This window comes from Lolium perenne, chromosome 4 (genome assembly GCF_019359855.2).
Source record: "Lolium perenne isolate Kyuss_39 chromosome 4, Kyuss_2.0, whole genome shotgun sequence".
NCBI classification, from domain to species: domain Eukaryota; kingdom Viridiplantae; phylum Streptophyta; class Magnoliopsida; order Poales; family Poaceae; genus Lolium; species Lolium perenne.
The window spans coordinates 282713878-282739041 of record NC_067247.2 but is presented as its reverse complement, the minus strand read 5'-3'; the positions used below and the strand labels follow the sequence as shown (position 1 = coordinate 282739041).

Below are 25164 nucleotides of genomic sequence, written 5' to 3'. Positions count from 1 at the left end.
GTCTTGGCTATTGATAGGACTGCATGGAGATTTTTTTTTCTCGAGAAAACGCAAAGGACCTTTGTGTTTCATTTCATTGAAAAGATAGAAAGTTGTTTACATCCTCCTAGGAGGCCGAATACAGGACATAGAGATGAACTCTTAGTGCACATCCCAACTGGATGGCAGCACAACTCGTAACCCCTGAGCCCCTGCCCTAGCCCAAAGCCTAAGCTCATCTTTGATGTTTTGCAACAGCAGCTGCATGGAGGGTTGGGCTCCCTCAAAAACGCAAGCATTTCTGTGTTTCCAGGTCATCCATGGGATTAGGAGGGTGGCACATGCTAGGCCTTTGCGGAGCGGCGCTGGCGTGTCTTGATTCGCGCGGTGCCACCAGTCCATTAGGGTGAGCTTGCCGTCAGGTGCACAGGCAGTCATCCGTAGCCAGGCGAGAACCTCATGCCACACCCGGCGGGCGAAGGGGCACTCCAGCATCAGGCGCATCGACTGCATGGGGCTTTTACCTGATCTTTCGATTTATAACGAGAGGAAATCCATAGAAAGATGGAAGTCATCATCATCCCCTTTATCGATCACAGCCTCTTCCTCCACCCATGATTTCGTTTTCCCATTGACAAATCTATCAGACGAAGACGAACTTGCATTTGTTGAAAAAAAAAGAAGAGTTCGATGTAGGAGGAGCGAGCCTCCCCCAGAGCTTTCGGCAGCCATACTTTCTTCACAAAAGAAAACTTTAAGAGAAAGATGGACTCTCTTTCACCGCAACTTGCCCGCCCTAACAGATGGAATTGATTCACGATCAGCCTCCTTCGGACCCGGTAGCTACAAAGAGATCAGCGATCCATGTGCCGGAATCTTAGTTTACTCTCTTTTTTCCTTCTCATTCTTGTTTTGGTTTCCTTTTATTTCTGTCGGGTTTCATATCTAGCCTACCCCAACTTGCTTGGGAAAAAGGCTTTGATGTCGTAGTTGTTGTTCTTTTTTTTTTGTTTTCTCATATTAGGGTACCTTGGATTAATTAATGGAGTATATTGAAAATGGTAGTATGTACTCGCAGCTTTCAATATATCATTCAAATGAATCTGCTGTACCTCTTTGTCTTTCTGAATATGTTATGGTTATACATCTTGCAGTTGTATTGCGGTGACGACTACTCTAGAGGAAGATGCATTACGACAAGCCAGTCCTGTGTTCATACGAAAAGACATTGGAGATATTTCAATTAATGACATCCTGTATGGTGGTTCTAATGCTTACCACAGTATGTAGTTCAAGCATAATAAATTTAATTGAATAATCTACCTTTTTTAGGAGAAACTGGAAAGAAAGACCTGTGTATGTTGTGTGCAACATTCACTTGTTTTGGTCTATCAGATTCAGTGAATAAGACCCTATATGGTTTTCATTTTATTTAATGGAGTGCATCAGGTTCTCTTGAATTGGTCCATGCAGAAACTATGTCATATTACCAATTGTTATTTCATTGACTCTGGACCGCTGGAGTTTTTCGCTTTGGCTTGTATCAGTGTACCTAGTACTGATTGGAAGAAAGTTGGTGCAGATGAACTGATGAAAAATACCAAGAATAGTAGTTCTTTAGGAAATGCTACTCCTGGGGTTCTGAGCGGAGCAACTAATGCTGAATTTGTTTCGAACACAAACTCTCCAAGTTTCAAAGACCAAGGGTAAGGTCAGTTTCTGCAAAAGAAGCTTAATACTTATGTTGTAGAAACTTAGCTCTGCTATTATCTGTAAGTACTTAACTTGCAACTTATTTTGATTCCGTTTCTAGGGCTTGCATTTTACACTGTAAACTATCTCATTAAATATTTTCCATCAGAGTTATTCGCTTTCCTTAATAACATGGTATTGCGGTTGACAAGAAATTAAGCTGTGCTCTTTTGATATGAGTTACTACTTAATATGTAGTTCGGACTATTTGTAACACATGATTGATTGACATCCAAAGAAGAAATTTTGCAGGTTGTTGGGTTCTCGTCGCGATATATTAAGATATGGGAGTCTTGGAATAGCTTTTTCCTGTCTTTTCTTTACCGTCAGAAATTGGAAGGTAATATTGTATGCTCCCAAGTACGAGTATGTTTCATGTGTATAAGTGGTGTTTATTCAAGTTGCAAATCATCCATTTAAAACATGTGTCAGAATATTCAGATTACCTTACAAGTTCCGCTAGAAAAGATACAATCATCTTAAGCCTTATCGTAGGAGAAGTGAAAATTGTACCAATTTATTCCAGTTTGGTGGTACATGGTTTTGAGGTTAGCGAGGCAGATTGTGGATATATGTCCTCATGTACTTCATCAGCAGAGTTTTAGCAATGTGAGCCTGTACTCATAGTAGGTAAATCATCCATTTAAAATATGTGTGAGAATATTCAGATAACTTGCAAGTTCCGTTAGGAAAGATACAATCATTTTAAGCCTTATCGTAGGAGAAGTGAAAATCATACCAATTTATTCCAGTTTGGCGGTACATGGTTTTGAGGTTAGCGAGGCAGATTGTGGTACGTCCTCATCTACTTCATCAGCAGAGTTTTAGCAATGTGAGCCTGCACTCATAGTAGGTAGGTAACTTTTCATGAAACTTTTCATTGTACACCAACGTGGTAGTTACGGAGTACTTGAGGTAGTCTGTTGCAGATATTGGAATGTACTACTTATATATACTAGCTGAATGCCACTACTAAAACAAAACCACCGGTTCCTTGGAGCTTCCTATTAAAACTGCTCATCCCATGGGCTGTGGCACCATCGATACAATTAACACCTGCTAATTGTTGGAATAGCAACTAGTATTCACAGAGGGCCATAGGCCACTACATGTACATGTGTGACAATGTGCAGGTAGGCCAATACATGTACATGTGTGACAATGTGCAGGTAAGCCCCTCATACACTGGGGAATAACGGAAAAGGAACTATACAACTCTAACACCCCCCCTCAAACTCGTGGTGGATCAACAACACTGAGTTTGGAGAGAAAGGAACCATGCTGTGCTCTAGTCTGGGCCTTCGTGAAGAAGTCAGCAAGCTGAAGCTCTGAAGGCACATAATGAAGAGCCATAACCTGATGCTGCACAGCATGACGCACATAGAAGGCATCAACACCGATGTGTTTGGTGAGCTCGTGCTTCACCGGATCACGCGCAATGCTGATGGCACCAGTACTGTCCGATAAGAACGAAGTCGGAGCGTCAGCAGAAACACCAAAGTCCGCAAGTAACCAGCGTAACCAAGTCACCTCAACCGTCAATAGAGCCATCGCTCGCAACTCAGCCTCAACACTCGAACGAGAGACTGCAACCTGCTTCTTGGTCTTCCAAGCAATGAGAGAGCCACCAAGAAAGACACAGTAGGCAGAAAGAGACTTGCGATCCTCTGGATCGCTAGCCCAGGTAGCATCTGAGTAGTGAGTCGGCTCGGACGGAGAGGGCATCGCATCAGAGGTAGAGGGCATGTTAGGAGAAGCTGTATCATCCTCACGGGGACGACGGGAGTAGTGAAAAGGGTAGGGAGGGACGACCGTAGTTGAGGAAGGTGACATGGGAGGGGAAGATGTGGATGGTGGTGAGGGAGGAGAGGGGGGCCTGGCGGGTGGAGGAGGAGAAGGTGGTGAGAGACTCGGCAGAGCAGGGACCGGAGGCACAGGAGGAGGTGAGTCAGGGAACATGAGAAAAGAGATATCATCCACCGAGAAGGAAGAGGAGGAGGGACGCGAGTAGAAAGGACGGGACTCATCAAAGGTGACATCCCGAGATATGCGCATCCGACGACCAATAGAATCCCAACACTTATATCCTTTGTGCTCAGGGCTGTAGCCAAGGAAGACACACTCAACCGATTGAGCACTCAGCTTGGTGCGTTCGCGTGGAGCAAGAAGAACATATCAAACGCAACCAAAAAGACGAAGGGTCGAGTAATCAGCACCCTGCAAGGCTGTGGAGGGCTGAAGGTTGATGAGATAGGTGGAAATAGACATAGCCTCAGCCCATAAGTGAGGATGAAGAGAGGCAGCGATCATCATCGCACGTGCCGTCTCAAGCAGGTGGCGATGCTTGCGCTCAGCCACACCATTTTGGGCATGGGCGCCAGGGCAGGAAAACTGGGAAAGAGTACCCTGCTCAGCAAGAAAACCACGCAACAGCTGAATCGGCTCGAAAGACACGTATAGGCGTGGAAAAATGAGTATGGACCATGGCAGCAAAACGCTTATATATCGAGAGAACCTCGCTGCGAGAAGTCATAAAATAAATCCAAGTGTGGCGAGAGAAGTCATCGATAAAAAGAACATAGTAGCGGTGGCCCCCCTTGGAAGCAAAAGGAGCCGGAGCCCATACATCAGAATGGACCAAATCAAATGGACGCTGAGATACAGACGCACTAGTAGGATAAGGTAACTGATTCTGTTTACCAAGCCTACAACCCTGAAGTGAGACATCTCCTGAGACAGGCCCCAGAAGACCTCGACGAAGTAAAGATGACAAGCGAGAACCACAAAGATGACCAAGACGATGATGCCACTGCTGAAAGAAGGCGGTAGTGGAAGCAGCAAGCACACATGGTGCGGTCGGTGAAGTGGTGGAAGAAGGAACATGAAGCCAGTCAAGCTCCCAAAGTCCCTGGGAGTCATGGCACCGAGGGCTAGCCCCAACCAGTGCCAGAGTGTGAGTGTCCTGAACAGAACAAGAATCAACATCAAGAATGACCCGACAACCAGAATCAGTGAGTTGAGCAGCGGAAAACAAATTCATGGTAAGACGGGGAACATGAGAAACATCAGGAACAGAAAAGGAGGAAGTAGAGAGAGTGCCACGACTAGCAATAGGGAGAGAAGTACCGTCGGCAGTAAGAACACGAACAGGAAGAGGTCGAAGAGAAGAAAGAGAGGAAGAATCAGGAGACATGTGAAAGGAAGCTCCAGAATCCAGAACCCACGAAGATGTACCTGACCGTGGAGAGGAAACAACCCCGGAGGCAGCAGTACCCGTCGAAGCAGAGCCGGAGGAGGCAAGGAGACGCTGAAGTCTCGCTATATCCTGCTCAGTGAAGCCGGTGGTGACAGGCGCTGAAGGTGGAGCACGAGGAGGCACACCCCGCTGCTTCTGATAGCAGTCAGATTCAAGATGATCAGACCTCCGACAGTGAGTGCAGAACCGAGGAGGGCGAGAGCGACCCCCACCGCGAGAAGGGCGGGCTCCTCCAGAAGCAGCAGGCACTGGTGTGGGTAGAAGCGGCGGTGCAGGAGCAGGGGAAATCGAGCAGCAAGAACAGAAGGTGCCCCAAGCAGTCCACCACCACGCAGACGAGTCTCCTCAGCACGAAGCTCAGTAAGCACCTCAGTAAGCAACTCTGGGCGAAGTCTAGACAGGAACTCATGGATCCTCTGGAAGTCCATATCTGAACGCACTGTCCGGCAACACTGGCAAGTACCACAGACAGTACTGCGAAGGGAGTCAAGCTGGCGCCAGATCGCCGCACTCTAGGTGTAGAACTCATCAACAGTAGAGTCACCCTGCTGAAGATCATGCTCCAGAGAATCCCCAGAAGGTTGATAGCGCTGGCGAAGGTGAGACCACATCTCGGCAACAGTGGCGAGGCCCATAAACTCAGAAGCAAACTGTGGCTGAACACTCTGAGAAAGAACGGCAGCAGCCAAGGCATCCTCATCACACCACTGAGTAAAGGTAGCCAAACTGTCACGGTAAGAGCCAAGAGCCTCTGAATAAGCAAGTACCTGCTCCTCATATGCCTCATCAGCTGTAGCCTCGGCAGACTTGGCTGCATCCCGATCAGCCTGAGTAGAATCAGCAACAAGGGCCCGCGGCACTGATGGCGGGATAGGAGGCACAGGAGCACTGGGATGCGGCGGACAAGAGACCTCGCCGGTAAGAATACCCCACAGCCGAAGACCACGCATGTGGATACGCATAAAGGCAGCTGTTATGACCGGCCTGGTCTACCGCCGGAGGGGACCCACTGGCCCAACCGGCCAGGCTTAGTTAGGGGCTTAGCCCAGTTAGCAGATTAGGGTTTTGCAGTTCTCTTATAAATACAAGTTGTAATAGACTATATCGATCAAGCAATAATCAATATCATTATTGCCGACTCCCAGAGGAGTCGGCCTTCTCCTGTCCGCGCCGCCCCAAACCCTAGCCGCCGCCTTCCCACGCGCCCGTGACGGCGCCCTGCCGCCGGCGCCGCCTCTCTTCCTCTCGCTCGCAGCACTTCCACCCCTACAATCTACGCCCCCGTCCTGGTAGAACCCTAGATTCTACCAATTTGGTATCAGAGACCTCAGTTACGATCATGTCATCGAGCCAGCCCACCGCCACCACCGCCGCCGCCTCCGAGACGCCGCCGGCCTCCTCTGCCGCCGCACACCTGCCGCCGCCCTCCACGGGCGACGCGGGCGCTCGGGCGGATGCGCCGGCGCCGCCTCCTCTCGCAAAGAAGAGCTCTCGACGGCCATCCGCGACCTCGCCACGGCCGTCCGGGGCATCCGCTGTACCTCATTGGTACGCGGGGGATGACCACGCCGCCCTCGCCGCCTACCCGGTCGCGCCGGCAGCCCTAACCGGCCGGGGCGCGTCGCTCCGCCCCGGCCTCACGCGCCGCCGCCGTTGGCGTCATGGCAGCCGGCCCCCGCCGCGGGCCCCGCCTCGTCGCCTGTGGCGTGCCCATCCGGCGGGTACGCTTCCGCCGTCACCCTCCCGACTTAGGCGTGGGTGACCGCGACGGAGCCCTCGCCCGTCTACTCGGCCGCACCGGCGCCTTCCCCGTCTACACCACCGCCGGGACCCTCCGCACCCGTCCTTTCCGACCCGCCGCACGCACGCTTCGCCGAGCCTTCGCTGGTCGCGCGGAGTACCCCGCCTGTGGCGCCACCGGCCGCTCGCTCCCACGCTACGCCAAGCCGGAATTCGCCGCGTATGATAGCGTCGAGGACCCCCTTAATCGGCTCAACCGGTGCGAGCAATTCTTCCGGGGACGAGCGTACCACGGCCGGACGGACGTGGCTCGCCTCGTACCACCTCCGCGGCGCCGCCCAGACGTGGTACTACTCCCTGGAGCAGGACGAGGGTGGCAAACTCCCCATAGTTAGTACCATCAAATATCACTAGGCACCAAGGAATACTGACATAGCCAGATGCAGAGGACGACATTTTTTTTTTGGATCTGGATCTAGATCGGGCCAGACGAAGAACAGCCCGCGCGTGACCAGGCTAGATCGGCCACGAGGCAGCCAGGGGACAACGCGGCGGCGGCCGGGGCGGCGCGGGCCGGGAGGCGGGCTGCTCATGCGGCCGGAGCAACGTGGCCGGCCGGCCGAGAATAGCACGGCGGCGGCCTAGCCGCGCTGTGGCCGGTCGAGGGCAAACATGTGGCGGCCGAGCAACAGCGTGGGCCGGGGCCGGCCGGAGACAACACGGCGGCGGCCGGACGCAGGCGAGCGTGATGGCTGCCGGAACGGAGACAGCGGCCGACGGAATTTCGGTTTGGAGCTCGATTTGGACGAAAAAAGGCCTAAATTACTTGGAAAATGTTGGAGTATGAGTTAGTGTAGAGTCTAGAGTACTCTAGGGGGTTGGAGACTGTTTCAGTATAGTAGATTAGTAATAGTGTCCTAGGAGAGTCTAGAATATTCCAGGGGAGTACTATGAAGTGTATAAGCATAGTCTGGAGTATTCTAGAAAGTGTTAGTATAGTAGTAGTGTCTAGATTACTCTAGTGTATGAGTGAAGATGTAATACTAACTTGAGCTATATATAAAAGGGTGTGGAGGTCCAAGGGACCAGCCCATCCAAAAAAATTCCCCCAAAACCTACATGGTATCAGAGCTAGGCTCCTCCTAGTCATAAGTTCATAACCCAAGACACCACCATTCCACCACTGCAGCACCCAGTCCAGCTAGTGTCTTCAAGAACACCGGGCGCATTGTAGTCACCTACGCGGCGGGAGGCCGCACCCTGTTGCTCTGTGTTGGCGGTAGCCACCTCATGTTTCAGGTGTGTCATGTGAGGTTTGGTTGTTGGTCTGCACTGGGTGTTGCTCCGGAAGCTAGTTATACTGGTGCAATTGAGGTGCGGAGAGGAGGAGAATAAGTTTGGGGACCAGGAGAAAGCAGAGGTGTAGGAGCACCTCTGATCTGGCCAGAGATGGGTGAATGAAGAGGAAATGCAGGCAGTTGTGAAGGAGTTGGGCGTCCGTGTTGTAGTGGTAATGGCTGGAGCGGTGCTGGGCTGTGGTGGTGAAGGGGAAAAAGAGAGGTAGGCTGTGGATATGGGTTGTAGCAGCCTGAGGTATCAAGTGAAGGTACACAGGAGTGCTCCCAGCAGGTAGTTGCTTTGGTATTGCTGGGCAAGATTCGGTTTCAGGAGGAGGAAGTTGTAGGTGTTGTGTTGCAGCAGAGACAAGAGGAGTCCTGGAGGGAGCAGCTGCTGGAGCTGTTTTGGGTTGGCTGCGATGGAGGAGCGAAGGGAACAGAGCTTGCATCTAGGAGAAGAGGAGAGAATGGAATGGATCTGATTGAGAGGTAAAGATGTCCTGCAAGTTGAGAATTGTGGAAAGCAGGAGAGGAAATGAGAGGATCAAAGGGGAAGAGAAGAAGTGGAGTCTAAACTTGTATCCCATGGTTTGTGTGATGTTGGTTTGTTGTGCTGGAGACAAAGGAGAAGAGCAGCTTGCTGCTTGGACTTTGTTTTTTTGGGGAGAACAATGGTTTGCATGTTGTGGTGGTGAAACCGATCGCAAGTGTGGTGGAACTTGAAGAGTAGTTGTTGGTGGAGGTGTGTAAATGTAGATGGCAAGCAAGGAGCTTGAGGGTGATAGCAGAGATTGTGTTGCTGGAGTTGTCCAAGGGTTGACGAAAGGACTGGTAGAGGCTATGATGACCGAGGCCAAGATGGCTGGTGGGGTTAATGGAGATGAGGTAGAGGTCAAGGTTGTGACCGTGTTGGAGAGGTGGAAGACATGTGAAGGTTAGGAGATTGTGGATAGAGGTGAGGTGTTTGTGGCTCGGTAAGAGCTGTTGTTGAGGTGAGGCAGCAGTGTTGGAGAGGTGGAAGACATGGGAGAGTCAGGAGAGTGGGGATAGCTGACCGGTGAGGTGAGGTGGCTGTGGCTCTGTAGGAGCTGTTGTTGTGGCGAGGCAGCCGTGCCAGAGAGATGGAAGAAATGTGAAGGTCAGGAGAGTGTGGATAGAAGACGGTGAGGTGAGGTAGCTGTGGCTATGTAGGACCTGTTGTTGAGGTGAGGCAGTTGTGATTCTGTGCGCATGGTTGGAGAGGCAACGGTGGCCCAACGCAAGTGGGGTTGGAGCTAGATTGATGCAGAGTTGATGCTGATGGTTATGGCTCGCGTGAGGCGGAGCTTGGATGGTCGGAGTTGAATGGGCGCTTAACAACCAATGGAGCAAGAGCTATAGTAAAATGCTCACAGGCATCGTTGTGTGCATGTAATCTAGATGCGTACTGATCGTAGCGAGAGTCATGGAGTTGTAGCAAGATGGCCATGATGGTTAACCCATCCCATCTTGAGGGGGAGTGTTGGAGTATGAGTTAGTGTAGAGTCTAGAGTACTCTAGGGGGTTGGAGACTGTTTCAGTATAGTAGATTAGTAATAGTGTCCTAGGAGAGTCTAGAATATTCCAGGGGTGTACTATGAAGTGTATAAGCATAGTCTGGAGTATTCTAGAAAGTGTTAGTATAGTAGTAGTGTCTAGATTACTCTAGTGTATGAGTGAAGATGTAATACTAACTTGAGCTATATATAAAAGGGTGTGGAGGTCCAAGGGACCAGCCCATCCAAAAAAATTCCCCCAAAACCTACAGAAAAGAACTCGATCCCGACAAGAGCAGGAGAGGAAGAAGAAAGTGGAGCAGCGGCGGCCGGAAAGATCATCGGCGGCGGCGCGGATCGAGCACGGAGTTGCAACGTGCAAAGAGCTAGACCATGAGCTCTGATACCATGTTGGAATAGCAACTAGTATTCACAGAGGGCCATAGGCCAGTACATGTACATGTGTGACAATGTGCAGGTAAGCCCCTCATACACTGGGGAATAACGGAAAAGGAACTATACAACTCTAACACTAATATGTCATTATGGGTTTTATGGCTATAATCTGACAGAAAAATGAGATGTTGTGTTGCGCGTCAATGGTTAGTGGTTTAATACAATAGGGGATGACACAGGTCGAATAAACCTAAAGATCTGCAGGTTGACTTCTGGTTTCATGGGAGCATGACTGCATGGGAGGGTCTATTCCAAAGAGCACTAGTAAAAACAACAATGATTTTGCTGATCCTCATTAAAGAAGTATTTGTTGAACATTGTATGTTTAATTCTTCAAATCAATTTCTACAATTTATGCTGCATCTTGAAGTTTCTGCTTCATTCTGCACATTTTGTACTGTTTTCAGTAAATTCTTTCAGGCACATATGAACTGTATTGAGATTGATTTGTCAACTATTTCCTTCAATTTATTCAGGCAATGCAGTTCGCATCTCCTAAAGGTCTGCTTAATTTCTTGACGGGTGGGAATAGCTCAATTTTTGCAACCAATGGAAGTAAGCACGAATATATTCAACCCAATTATGGGTTTAGCAAGCTTGTTAATGAATATCACTAGTAATCTAAAGTCTCAGTTACTGATGTACCTAGTTGTCAACTTTGCTGTGCTAATAGTAAGACCATGAGCGGGCGCATTTGAATTCTAAGCAAGATTAGTAGAAAATAAAAATTAGCTTTGCCAAGCAAACTAGGCTCACTGGGCTAGATCTTTGCCCAGGCAGGAGAGCCAAGTCAGCAAGAAGCGAGACAATTGATGTTAACTGCTGCAGTGATGGTAACTTCCGTTCATATGCGTGCTAAAACTTTGTGGTTAGCCACTAACCAGCAAGACGAATGAACAAGCAAGTAGCCTAGCCCTTGTAGGCAGTAGCTTGTGGTAGCTAGAAATCCTTGCTTAGTTAGGCATCACGGGCCGAATATCAAAGCACTCCCTATGTAATATTTGCATAGACCGCCTCAAATCTGATGCATGGATTTTGGCAGCATGGTAGAAAGTTGATTTAAACTAGCTGGGAAGCATTTAGATTCAAAACTAGTTGATTGGTTTCCAGCTTTCTCTTGCGATTGGGCTATCTGTTGTTATATTACATACAGCTCACTCTGCCCTGTTTCTACAGGAGAATCACTGTCATCAAGGGTTCAACAAATAAAGAAGTATTTAGCTGATTTTGAGACTGGGTAGGTAACTGGCTAGCTGCATATTCGTCAATTTCTAGGCTTGTAATGCTAGAATTTGCTTAATGCCTAATTTTTCTAATGAAATGCTGACACACTTTCAAAAAATTCCTTAGGGGCTCCGCTACTTATGTACCTGAGTTCCCAAGAAAGCTCGACTGGTTGAATACAGCCCCGCTTCAGTTTGGAAGAGTAATTTTGAACTCATTTTAGGTTATTCTTAGTAGCTGCAACCCTTCTGTAGTACCACATGCCCCATTTCTTATCCTATATACTGGATTGGTGGTAGTTTTTATCTAGACATCTTTTACTTACATTGTCACAATTTGGCAATAAATCTCATCCAATTGGATATGAAACATAATGCAAAACATAAAAGAGGTGAAAGTTATTTGGAGCAAACCACTTGCTTTTATAGTCTGATAACCATCTAAAGTATTTTTTTTTTTGCCGTTGGTGGTAGCATTTCCCCTCCTGCTCAAGAAAAGGCTATCTGTTTCAAATGAATCAGTAACACTTTTCTTTGAATATGATGAACAATTTTCCTACCAGGGGGTTTAGGCCTCAGGAACTACGACATCAGTACTGAAATATTCATGGAAAGTGCAGGATTTAAAAGGAAGAGTAGTCGTACTGGATTTTTGGACCTATTGCTGCATCAACTGCATGCATGTCTTGCCAGACCTGGAGTTTTTAGAGAAGAAATATAAAGATAAACCTGTGAGCATCTGCTTTTGTCTAATTGTCGTCCCAATTTGCGCAAGTGATATCTAAATTGCTAGTTCAGGTTCTAATACAGAATAAGTGCATTTATGGGAGCTGTGAGCCTAACATAAATACTCTATGTTTTTTTATCGGTAATTTGCCGCATTTTATTTCCCTGCTATATTCAGTACTTTGATCATTTTTAACAAAACAATTCATTAGTTATGAAACTGAAAAGCTCTCTAAAACTTCTTATTCGAGGTCTTCTGATCTGAGTTGTAAATTGTAATGTGTTGAGTTCACTACCATAAAGGTGTCTACTTAGTTCGTGAAGTTTTTAGTTCAGCTCTCGCCTGCAGCTAATGTAGCATATGCATTATCTGCAAATTTTATGGATCTGCTCTGGCATTACTGTCTGTACAACTTGTGATGCCAAAACAGTATAATTTGAATGAAAACGTACTGTTTAGCTGGTCATGATGCAATTAAGTTTAGCTGTGTGTGTGTGTGTTTTATCACTTAACATTTTGATAAGTTGGATACATATCGGATATTTATATGTGTGTTGCTTTTGCCCCTGGGTAGTTCACTGTTGTCGGTGTGCACTCTGCCAAATTTGACAACGAAAAAGATCTTGAAGCCATCCGCAGTGCTGTTCTGCGCTACAACGTTACTCATCCGGTAAGACAGCAGTCATAACTCTTGAATGTTAAGTGAAGAACATCAGCCTGTGACTTTACCTACTCAATTTGCAGTCTCACGTTGACAACTGACAAGTACTTGGGAAAGATGGATATTTGCTACTCCTAAGTCCTAAGACTGGCATTGCCACCGATGTCTCACTGACATGTGGTCCTAGGGTCGCATGTCATTGAGATTTGTGGTGTCAAATATCCATATTTTTATCAAATTTCGTGTCCTCATCTCGTCTTATTTGACCTCCCCTTTTGGAAGGTTGTAAATGATGGTGACATGTACATGTGGAGAGAACTGGGGGTGAACTCTTGGCCTACGTTTGTGGTTATTGGGCCCAATGGGAAGGTTCTAGCACAAATATCAGGCGAAGGCCATAGAAAGGTATTGATGCATATCTCTTAAAAAATGAGTCTCGAGTCCTAAGTTGTGTTAACATATTCTCATTTACAAGACATCTGGTTTTGCATGCTTTAATCTCACAAAAAGTATTTACTAAGTGCACTTTTGAGCTCAAATGATTTTTCAACTACCACCAGTAACTGGTTGGTGCTGATATGCCCGCAAAATATGCTTATGCTTTCTGCCATACCAGCCTCAACCCTCAAATAAACTGACTGCTGTGCTAATCTTGATGGTGGTGCCAGATGGCTTGTCATTCCCTAGTTCGCACTATGTAACACAAACTGTACCATCATTCAGTAAACACCGTCTGTAGTGATTTCTTCATTATCTGTATCTATATTGCTAATAAAAGTATGAGTTGGGTTTAGCTCAAAATTTTAGCTGAAATATAAAATTCATGTCTGAACTGCACATTTAATCCCCTAATGACCCCAATATGAATCATTGTTTAGGACATGTCTTCTAAAATTATGTATCAGTTTCACATTTAATGACATAAACACCAGTATTACTTACAATAAGTGAGAATGTAGATTGGCAATGGGCATTGAGTTTGGTATTTGATGTAGAGTCATGTATAATTGCTTGGTTATTCTCACTGTTGTAAGCCCCTAACAGTTACAAACTGATGTTGGCTGCATAAAACTCAAAACTCCATCTGGTGCTTATTTTAATGTTTGTGAAGTACTTGTATCCACTGAACTGGCTGTACTTAGTTCTAAGCCCTCAGACCTGTTCCTCCACAGCTGCCTCCTCCCTCCTGCTTCTTCTCTCTGCGCTACCGGACGACGCTGGATGGGTCGGAGATGGTTTTCGGTCGCGTGGTGAAGCCATGTCAGGACCGTGCGCATGAGGGGCTATCTACGGTGTACGTATACCATGTATAGAGTCGAAGGTTCCAGATCCCGTGTCCATAGCGTATGCGTGCCCACCCAGGTGGTTCGATTGGGCGCTAGCATGGCCATGACATCCCAGAGATCCCTTGGCTTGGATGAGGGACGTAGAACTTCGGCGATCCATGTAGGCGCTCTCACGTGTCCGGGATGGTGCCTAAGCAGGCGTATGGGCATGCTATTCGTGTTCGGATCCCTTGGCCTGGATGACGGAGTTAGAACTTCGGTGATCCATGTAGGCGCTCTGACGTGTCCGGGATGGTACCTAAGCAGGCGTATGGCCATTCAGTTCGTGTTCGCCGTTGTGAAGACTAATAGGTGTGGTGGTGTTGGTTCAGTTAGCAAGGTCGGCAGCACAAGGTGACTCCAAGTACCAGGTCTTGAACTCCAGGGTGAAAACTCTAGGTCTGACCTTTATTGGTTGTACTTGTCAATGTCGGCACATCGTTTTATTGTTGAGGGCATTGCGTGGAGATTTCCCAGACTTCTGTTGCGGGTGAAAACCCATGATTGGTGGCCTCAGTGGTTGGATCCATCAACATTGGTGTTTGTGCATCGTACCCTTCCTGGAGGTGTCGTTTTCGGATAAACTTTCTTGTAGTCCGATGTTTCCATGGTTGGTTGGTTGATGTTGATTTTGATGCTTGCTGTGCCACTGATCGGCATGACTTCTAGGGTCATGTCTTTTATTTTCCTTTATGTAGGAATTCGGCTGTGTTCATTCTTGATGTGTCGACTTGCTCTTAACATCGTGTTGTTGCAGAGGCTGGGTGTACTTGTATCATCTTAAATTCTTAATATTACTATATTTTACTTTATCGAGAAAAAAAGTTCTTATCCATCTTCTCTCCAGGATCTTGATGAGGTAGTTGGTGCAGCACTGGAGTTTTATGATGAAAGGAAATTACTACAGAACAATTCCCTCCCCTTGGCATTGGAGAAGGACAGGGATAGTCGGTTAACAAATTCACCACTAAAGTTTCCTGGGAAACTTACAATTGATGTACAGAACAATCGATTATTCATATCAGACAGTAACCACAATCGAATTGTGAGTATTTGTTCTTTTACATCGAGAACATATTTCTCAGTTTCTGGACAATACGGCATATGAAACCTACTTTATTTTAAATTCTACTTAGCTGTTTGTTCTATCCCCATCTCTGTACTTAAGGTGGTCACCAATCTGGATGGGGAATTTATATGTCAAGTTGGAAGTTCTGAAGAAGGATTAGTTGATGGCCAATTTGATACTGCCTCATTTAATCGCCCTCAAGTAAGGAGCATAACTATGCTTTGTCCTTAACATGCTTCCCTTACAGCAAGATGCTGAATACAGAATTGGTGGCACCATGGCTTTACTAAAGATTTAGAGGTGCAACATATCTGCTGATTGTGGACAGAGGGCATTGGAATGTCCTCCTATGCTGATGTTTGTTTTGATAGAGGCTAAGCTATCAAGATGTGCTGTTACTTTATGTGATTTATTACGAAACCAGTTCATATTTACTTGATTGAAATTACTTTTGTTATGAATTTGTGTGGTATGACCTCATACTGCTTGCTATCAATTTCAGGGTCTTGCATACAATTCCAAGAAGAATATCCTATATGTTGCAGACACTGAGAACCACGCGCTACGGTAAGAATCTGCACTGACTTAAGCTAGGCCAGTTCCTATCTTTCAGGGGTAATCATTCAGTTTCTGGTAACATGGAAAACCTGTTGTTATTGATACTCTCATGGATTTACTTAAAAGTGGAAGAACAATCTCTTTTATGACATTAAAAAAAGCAATCATTGAATTTCCAGTAAATAATCTTTATTAAAAAAAACATAAGGCACAAGTGCCCAGCTTTAAATTAATAAAGCCACAAACGGCCAAGTTTGATACAAGATGCTAACCAGCTTACAAACAAAGAACACCAAAAGCACAAGATACACACAAGAGCGCAGCTTGTTGATGTCGAAGCCTCCTCACGAAGCCACCAAGGAAGAAACAGCCCAGGTTCGTGGGATCCGCCTGCCGCTTTGTGGAAGACCATCGTCTGCAACATAGGATGGGAGGGGAAGCAGCATCAGCCATTTCCAATGCCGAAGAGGGACCCTTCCCTCTCGACCTGGCTCGAAGGACGCCGAGCGGTCGGACGCCAGATGAACTCCCCTGAGCTATGGCCGATACTGACCACAAACCAACCTGGTCAGAGCCAGAAATACCTCGCCGAAGCTGACAAACCATCGAGGTTGCTCTGCCACAAACCGGAGGAGCTGCCGCTGGGAACGTAAACAGGGGCCGTGATCGCTGATGAGAAAGGAGCAGGGCACCAAGAAGACTCGGACACCACCGCAACCAGCCTCCAACCACCAAAGCCACCCTCAACCGGCCAACCATCCCCCAAGCCACACCCCCAAGGAGGAAACGACGCCCATGGCGTCGTCAGGATTGTAGGTTTTCATCTGGGAACAAGGCTGGGGTGGGGAGAATCGAGACCTCAACAGCGCCTCAAGAGGAAAACGGCGCCCATGGGCGTCGCCACTGCCGTGGTCAGTCCAGCCAACCAGTAAATAATCTTTATTCCCCTCGAACCCTTGAGTTATGAAAGTCCTGACTTCCATGGCGCTGCTACCAGTTACGAAAGTTGACTACTGTTAGTCAGTCTGTATTTTGTGCTTTTGTAATATCCCATACCTTCTATGTAGCCATGGTCTCTATACCTTAGTTTAAATTTTAAAGAGTAACTTTATGTAGGACCATTTGGTCTTACTCAGAGAGAGGAAGAACTTAGAAAGGCAGGCAGCCTAATGACAAGTACACTCTGGCGTACGGAGGTATGACCAGGGATGGGAGATGAAGAGGGTGAGTGGCAAGTAAAGCGAAGGGAGTTCACAGGAAAGGTAGTAAATGGGGTAGGAAGTTCTATCAAGAAGAGTAGAATACAAATTTTGCATTTGCTCATTTATAATGTATTAGCTGTCCAGATTCCACATCCAAACTCAGGACCCATGTGAAACACAGGAAGTTTTCCTGTTATTGAGTGAAATGAACCGGTTCTTGGCAATTCTTGTTCCCGTGTTCCAAGGTACCATCGTTCTATGCAGGAAAATTTCTAGAAAACTCTGCATTGACCGCCCATTATCCCTGATGTTATTTTGCATATATTAGAGCTTTATTGTAGACCTCTTAACCGTCCTACACTTTTTCCCCCTTCTTCCTCTGCACCGCCTGGGACCAATCCCCCTCTACCCTGTCTGTTGGCATCGCGTAACTCTGTGGACACCACACCCACATCACTAATCATCAATGTGGCTCCCTTCACCTCCATATCCAGTGGTTCACCGATGTCAGTGCTTCCCCTGATGCACTTCTCTGTCCAGTTTGAGGTGGCCCATGTGGCCCGTATGCAGTAATTGGTGGACTATTTATTTGTCATTAATACTTTAATCCACAAGATTAATCAACTAAGCTATTTGCTGCTGTCTCACTGATTCTGTATTAAGTTGAGCGAATGAAAGGACGGAATAGCTTTTCAAGTTCAAGGTTTTGCTTCATTTATTTTCTTCCTCTAGAGCAATAGAGCTTCGTGCAACGTGCAATAAGCTATGGTTGCTGTGGAAGCTAGCTAGTTCCTAATCGCTTTTTTCTAGTGATTTCGAAGGTCAATTACACAGTTGATTAGTATGGTTAATTATGTCCTCAAATACATTCCATGTTCAGCAGATTATTGCTTTTTCTTGATATGAATGCCTTTTATCCTTATCCAGGGAGATTGATTTTGTTAATGAGACTGTCAGAACATTAGCTGGAAATGGAACCAAAGGTTCCGATTACACAGGAGGAGGCCGCGGAGCTAATCAGGCAAGTTTCCATATTTTTTATCATCTATTTTGTTGGAATCTAAGATTAGTGTAATAGTACTCTAGTAGAGTCTAGAATGCTCTAGGGGAATTGGAGATTAGTAGTAGTCTCCTAGGAAAGTCTAGAATATTCCAGTAGTGTGCTAGAATCTAAGTTAGTTTATTAGCAAAGTCTAGAGTATTCTAGGGAGTGTTAGTATAGTAGTAGTGTCTAGACTATTCTAGTGTATGAGTTAACATGTAAGCCTAAGTTGAGCTATATATATGAGAGGGTGTGGAGGTCCAAGTGACCAACCCATCCACAATTTCCCCAAAAGCCTACATGGTATCAGAGCTAGAGGCAGTGATGGTGTGTGCTACGGGCTGCCTGTGGTGATTCGGTGGAGTGAGGTGGAGTTCCGCAAAATCCAGGGGAAATACAACAGACGGGCAGAGGAGTGGAGTGCTGCCCAGGTAGAAGTGTTGATGTGAGCTGCTGCAGAGGTGCGGAGCCAACCGTCTGCAGCGTTCGGAGTGGTGGTGAATCTTGCAAATTTCGGTGTGGTGGTGAAGGGACAGCTGGGTGAGGTGCAGCTGCTTGTGGCTTGCAGTGAAGAGGGAGAAGCAAAGGTGCTGATTCCTGCGTGTGCGAGTAGAGGACAGAGGAGAGACCTAAGCTGCGTGTGCAGCCAGAAGAAAGATCCAGAGGGGTCGAGAGATCTGCAAGAGTAGGTCAAATATAGCAGAGAAGAGAAGAAGCACATAAGCTGGTTTGTTGGTGATTTTCAGCAATATTGATCAATGGGGGAGAATCAAACAATTGAGAAGCTACTTGAGAAAATGACTCAATTGCTCAAGGAGATTGAGAAGTTGAGACAATCAAGGGAGAGTGCAGAAATTCCAAAACAAAGTGGAAAAACAATTGTCCTAGGAAATTGTGTGAATCTTGCACAAACAGAAGAAGCAATCTCAAGTCAGGCTCCTGCATTAAATGGAACTTGTTCAAATTGGATTCTGGATTCGGGAGCATCAGCACATGTCACGGGTAAGTGGAGTGAGTTTGCATCATATACTCCACATCCACCCATGCATAAAGAGACAATCCAAACAGCCGATGGAACTTATCAACCTGTGAAAGGGGTCGACACAGTGAAATGCACTCCGTCCATTACATTGTCTTCGGTATTATATGCTCCATCGTTTTCGGTGAGTTTGGTGTCTATGAGCTCTTTGGTTGATGATATTGATTGTCGAATAATTGCCGATCGATATAATTGTATAATTGAAGAGAGGAAGACTGGAAGGAGGCTTGGGATAGGTGTGAGACATAAGGGATTGTGGTACTTGGATAGAAGGGAAACCGATGAAGCGTTGTGCCTTTGCTCTCACAGTTGTTACCAATGATGATGAGGCAAGGTTGATACTCCAACATTGTCGATTGGGCCATATGTCCTTTGATACTATGAGTAAGATATTCCCTGAAGAAATGAAGAAGGTGGACAAAGAAAAACTTGTGTGTGATGCATGTGAGTTTGGAAAACACACCAGGACATCATATGTGAGTCGTGGACTGTGGAGCACGTTGCCCTTTGTACTGATTCACTCTGATGTATGGACTTCCCCGGTGGTCTCTGTTAGCGGGATGAAGTATTTTGTCACCTTCATTGATTGCTACTCCCGAATGACTTGGATATATCTTCTGAAACATAAAAGTGAGGTGCTTACATGCTTCAAGGACTTCTATGCATATGTCCAAAATCGCTTCAACGCTAGTATTCAAATTATCAGGACAGATAATGGGACGGAGTATGTGAACAATGAATTTGGCAATTTTCTTTCCCAAATAGGAATACTTCATAAAACTTCATGTACTGATAATTCTCCACGAATGGAGTAGCTGAAAGGAAGAATCGTCATCTCATTGGAGGTGGCTCGATCACTTATGTTTACCATGAATGTGCCCAAATTCTTGTGGAGTGAAGCGGTTATGACTGCTACTTATCTCATCAACCGGATGCCCTCAAGAGTGCTTGGGATGAAGACTCCATATGAAATGATCTATGGCCAAAATAAGTTCATCGTTCCGCCAAAGGTGTTTGGGTGTACTTGCTTTGTTAGAGACCATAGACCTTCGGTGGGAAAATTGGATCCTCGTGCTGTGAAGTGCATCTTCATTGGATACCCATCTGGACAAAAGGGCTACAAGTGTTGGAGCCCTAGTGAGCGGAGAACATTTGTTAGCATGGATATGACATTTAGAGAGTCTGAGCCGTTCTATGGAGAGAAGACGGACCTCAGCTCGTTGTTTGACTTTGACTCTCCTAGCACAATCGAAGCTAGTCGAGAGGGGGAGAGTGAACTTTTGAGGACAAAGGAACATGAACCATCCAGAGTTGTTGTTGGTTCAATTCCATCTCCTACGAGTGAAGAGAGATGGAGAAAGCCAAACGAGGAAGAGAACTTGAAAGTGTATACACGGAGAAAATCGCAGCATGAGCAGCAGCAACAACAGGTTCCCACGACAAGTGACACACAGGTGCAGGGGGAGCAACATGTGCAACAACAGGCTCCCACGACAAGTGACACACAGGTGCAGGGGGAGCAACATGCTCCAACAGGTGTTGAAACTAATGAATTGTCTGATGACGCAGGTCCATCTATTACGAGGGATTCAATGGACTTGCCCATTGCCTTAAGAAAAGGAACCCGAGCTGCAGCTAGAAAACCTCCAAATTGGTACCAGGAGGAGCATGACATTGCTAATTATGTATCATATGCATCTCTATCTACGAACTACAGGGCCTTCATCGCATCATTGCAATCTGTGGTGATCCCAAGAGATTGGAAAGAAGCAAAACAAGACCCAAAGTGGTACGAGGCCATGTTGGAGGAAATGAAAGCTCTTGAGAAGAACAATACATGGGATCTTGTTACTCTTCCAGCTGGAAAACGTCCAGTTACTTGCAAATGGGTGTATTCCGTGAAGCAATCCCCAGAAGGGAAAATAGAACGATACAAGGCAAGGTTGGTGGCAAGGGGTTACAGTCAAACATATGGGATTGACTATGACGAGACCTTTGCGCCTGTTGCAAAGATGAGTACTATAAGAACTCTTATTTCTTGTGCTGCTAACTTTGGTTGGCCCTTGCATCAGCTGGATGTCAAGAATGCTTTCTTGCATGGAGATCTCCGGGAAGAAGTTTATATGGACATTCCACCTGGCTTTAGTAACTCCAACACCCAGGGGAAGGTGTGCAGATTGAAGAAGTCTTTGTATGGTCTCAAGCAGTCACCAAGGGCATGGTTTGATAGGTTCCGGAGAGCCATGCGCAATATGGGTTACAAGCAATGTAATAGGGATCATACCGTGTTCTATAGGCATTCAGGGCGTCGTATTACCATCCTTGCAGTTTATGTGGATGACATTGTTATCACTGGAGACGATAATGATGAAATAAGCCGGCTGAAGATGAGATTGAGCAGAGAATTTGAGGTTAAGGATCTAGGACAACTCAAGTATTTCTTGGGTATTGAGATTGCGAGATCTCCTAAAGGAATAGTTATCTCTCAACGGAAATATGTGTTGGATCTACTCAATGAGACTGGTATGCTTGGGTGTCGGCCTGCTTCAACTCCTATTGAGCAAAATCACCAGCTATGTGCTCAGTCAGGAGATCCAGTTAATAGAGAGCGCTACCAACGGCTTGTTGGTCGACTTATCTATTTATGCCATACGAGACCTGATATATCTTATGCCGTGAGTGTGGTGAGCCGCTACATGCATGACCCAAGAAGTGGACATCTAGAGGCAGCTTATAGAATTTTACGCTATCTGAAAGGAAGTCCTGGAAAAGGTCTATGGTTCAAGGCCAATGGGCACTTGAGTGTGGAGGGATATTGTGACGCTGATTGGGCAAGTTGCCTTGATGACAGAAGGTCAACATCAGGCTTTTGTGTCTTCGTAGGAGGAAACTTGGTATCTTGGAGGAGCAAGAAGCAGCATGTGGTCTCAAGATCAACTGCAGAAGCAGAGTATAGAGCAATGGCGGTGTGTTTGTGTGAGATGTTATGGATGAAAGGCCTCCTATCAGAATTGAAGCTACTGCGGAGAGGGCCATTGAATCTTTGGTGCGACAACAAGTCAGCAATAAACATTGCTAACAATCCCGTTCAGCATGACCGAACAAAGCATGTGGAAATAGATCGATTCTTCATTAAAGAACGGCTTGACGAAGGAACCTTGAAGTTAAGCCATGTAACCTCTAGAAAACAAATAGCAGATTGTCTAACCAAAGGATTAGGTAGTAAGGAATGTTTGTTGGCATGTAACAAGATGGGAATGATAGATATCCATCGCCCATCTTGAGGGGGAGTGTTGGAATCTAAGATTAGTGTAATAGTACTCTAGTAGAGTCTAGAATGCTCTAGGGGAATTGGAGATTAGTAGTAGTCTCCTAGGAAAGTCTAGAATATTCCAGTAGTGTGCTAGAATCTAAGTTAGTTTATTAGCAAAGTCTAGAGTATTCTAGGGAGTGTTAGTATAGTAGTAGTGTCTAGACTATTCTAGTGTATGAGTTAACATGTAAGCCTAAGTTGAGCTATATATATGAGAGGGTGTGGAGGTCCAAGTGACCAACCCATCCACAATTTCCCCAAAAGCCTACATATTTTATGTGGAATTATGCAGCGGAAAATTGAAGGCTTATTTACATGCAACTGCCATGGCATATATATTTTTGCTGCTGCAATTTCTATTCTGTTTACCTTTGTTGTAGAAGTACCAGTTTCAGTATTTGTAATGTCCATCACTTTGTTGACTGCTATGCAGTCCATAGAGATTATACTGTTCAATTTTAATCCTTAATTCTCACATGAGAACCAGATATAGTTAGCAGCAAGTATATGTCATAGTGTGGCGGGTATTGTGTTGTTTTCTGCTGCTGGGTGCTAACCTTGTCATCAGCTCATGACTGTGAGGAGGAGGATAATCTAAAGTCCACCTTCGTTGTCTGGGATTGATATACCTGTACACCTGTGCTACCACAGTTCTGAGAATCCATATTATGTTGACTAGCTTACCACTATTAATGGAAGTACCATATCAAACTCGATGTTGATAGAACACAGAGTTTAACATATTTTTCTAGGTTCTAAATTCACCATGGGATGTCTGCTATGCTCCCTCTGAGGAGACTGTGTATATTGCTATGGCTGGACAACATCAGATCTGGAAGCACAACATAAGTGATGGTGTAACAGAAGTTTTCAGTGGTAATGGCTCTGAAAAAAATCTGAATGGTTCAAGGTAATTGTGTTTCCCTTTCTGTCAAGGAAGTAGTTTTTAAGCTGCCCTCTTTATGATCATACAGTGCTGGAGCATGTAACTTGTAGTTTAAGTTGTTTAGCAAAGACCTCTGTATCTGATTGCTTTCTAATAATTTATTTTATTATGTTTTACTGAGAGGTTACATGGTGAATTTGAATCCATGTGACTAATAGAGAATGAGTATGGCAGCTTCTTTCTATTTTGTTTCCTCAGGAATCCGTTGTGTATTTGTAGACCAGAATGGGCATTGTATACGTTATTGGTTTTTATTTCATTCTAATACACATAAAGTTAGAACAGAATAATTATTCCAGATACATTTGTGCTTTCTACCAATGTTCCCTGTTTTGGAACCTTTTACCGTATGTGTATTCACATCCACTTTGGGTGCTAACAACAGGGGTTCCATATGCATTACTGATTTACTTAAAACAGTACCAACTTGGGCTTATTGACATTCATGTTTTAAAGTTTCCATCTGGCTCCTGTTGATCATTGTGCTTGAATGTTATTGGTCCTTTGATGTCTTATTATGAATTCTAAAAAAAAGTTGTTTCACATTGCAGTTCAACCAACACATCGTTTGCGCAGCCATCTGGGATTTCTTTGGATCATGGTATTTCTGTGTGATTGTTTTTCTACTTTATATTGTGAAGCCACCGGACATTGATTCATAGAAATTATCCACACAGAATTGCAGGAGTTATTTGTTGCTGATAGTGAAAGCAGTTCCATTCGAGCTGTTAATTTGAAGTCAGGGGGGTCAAGATTGCTTGCTGGGGGAGACCCAACGTTTCCAGATAATTTATTTAGGGTATTTCTCTCCCTTGATACATTTTTTTTATGTTTTTTGTGGAATACTGACCTGGCTGAGCATATTTAGTCTTATTTCTTTTGTTCTTTTACATTTTTTAAATATATCTGAAGAAAAGCTAATTAACTATGGTCCCCCTTGTTCAGTTTGGAGACCATGATGGGACTGGCTCAGATGTGCTACTCCAGCATCCCTTGGGTGTTGTCTGTGCTAGCGATAAGCAAATATATTTTGCAGATTCTTACAACCACAAGGTAAGCAACCATCTTCTAGTACTAAATCTGGTATGTGAATTTTCCTTCAAGAAACAAGATTAACCTAATCAGAGTGGAGATTTGGATGATTCTGAGATTTCTTTTCCATTTCTGATATTCTTCTTCAACGCAAACACATTTTATAATGTTGTTAGAGATATTTCACCCACGACCCCAGCGTTGCCAGGATTTTTTTTCCGAGAAAACACAATGGAGTTGCGCCTCCATGCATATATAAAAAGAGAGAGTTTATGTACAAGCCTGAAAGCGCAAGACCCAGGTTACAACGCAACATACCTAGGAACTAGATAGTAGGGCTGCTAGCCTGGTTGCCCCCGCCTGGACCCACGATCTTGCTTCCGCTTTGATCGTGTCTAGGAGGCTGACACGTTGGGCGAGGCATTGTTGAAGACGACAGCCTTTAGCTGCTTCTATATCCACAAAGCCCTAAGCATGATCACCAAAGTGGTTCCCTTGCGCAAGGTCAATGGGTTTGAACGGATGGCAAGGTGCCACCAGTCCGCGAAGGCATCTTCAATGGGAGGTGGAGTGGTATATCGGATCCACAAGAGCACTTCATGCCACAGGGGTGCAGGGGGTGACTCATAGTCTCCTTAGACTGGTTGCAGAGCGGGCACCTTCGTGGATACCCACGTCCAGTGACGGAGCGACGGCCAGGCAAGCCTGGGCAGTTTACTTCTATAAATTGTGTACTCATGCATTCTATTTCCTTGATACTTTTGGAGTGTAAATGAGGGGTTTATAGTATACCAGTGTATCTCCAGGCTCAATTAGCACCTCTAATTGTCATGAAATTTAGGAAAAAGTGGTCAACAGCGAGAAAAAACATCTATTCGCTAATTTTTAAATCTAAATTTGATCCACATCGAGAAACAAAAAAATGTAAATTCTGCCGTGGACACTGAATAGCACAAGAAAACTATTATTTGCACGGAATTTGAATTTGCTACT

At 45.6% G+C, this 25164-nt stretch overlaps 1 protein-coding gene across 2 annotated transcripts in view; it reads left to right on the top strand.

The window, feature by feature from the left end:
• The window catches only part of LOC127295565 (protein SUPPRESSOR OF QUENCHING 1, chloroplastic), a 33846-nt gene that overhangs the window by 5493 nt on the left and 3189 nt on the right, over nucleotides 1-25164 (top strand). Inside the window, exons 7-23 of one of the 2 annotated variants that reach the window (XM_051325529.2) lie at nucleotides 1134-1261; nucleotides 1553-1685; nucleotides 1984-2071; nucleotides 10511-10589; nucleotides 11211-11271; nucleotides 11385-11460; nucleotides 11878-11988; nucleotides 12559-12654; nucleotides 12928-13050; nucleotides 14818-15015; nucleotides 15139-15240; nucleotides 15542-15606; nucleotides 17727-17820; nucleotides 22946-23103; nucleotides 23691-23740; nucleotides 23817-23938; nucleotides 24085-24192. In XM_051325529.2, coding sequence (XP_051181489.1) covers nucleotides 1134-1261; nucleotides 1553-1685; nucleotides 1984-2071; nucleotides 10511-10589; nucleotides 11211-11271; nucleotides 11385-11460; nucleotides 11878-11988; nucleotides 12559-12654; nucleotides 12928-13050; nucleotides 14818-15015; nucleotides 15139-15240; nucleotides 15542-15606; nucleotides 17727-17820; nucleotides 22946-23103; nucleotides 23691-23740; nucleotides 23817-23938; nucleotides 24085-24192 — 1792 coding nt within the window. The remainder of the gene's footprint in view (nucleotides 1-1133; nucleotides 1262-1552; nucleotides 1686-1983; nucleotides 2072-10510; nucleotides 10590-11210; nucleotides 11272-11384; nucleotides 11461-11877; nucleotides 11989-12558; nucleotides 12655-12927; nucleotides 13051-14817; nucleotides 15016-15138; nucleotides 15241-15541; nucleotides 15607-17726; nucleotides 17821-22945; nucleotides 23104-23690; nucleotides 23741-23816; nucleotides 23939-24084; nucleotides 24193-25164) is intronic. The other variant, XM_051325532.2, reaches the window with a different exon arrangement.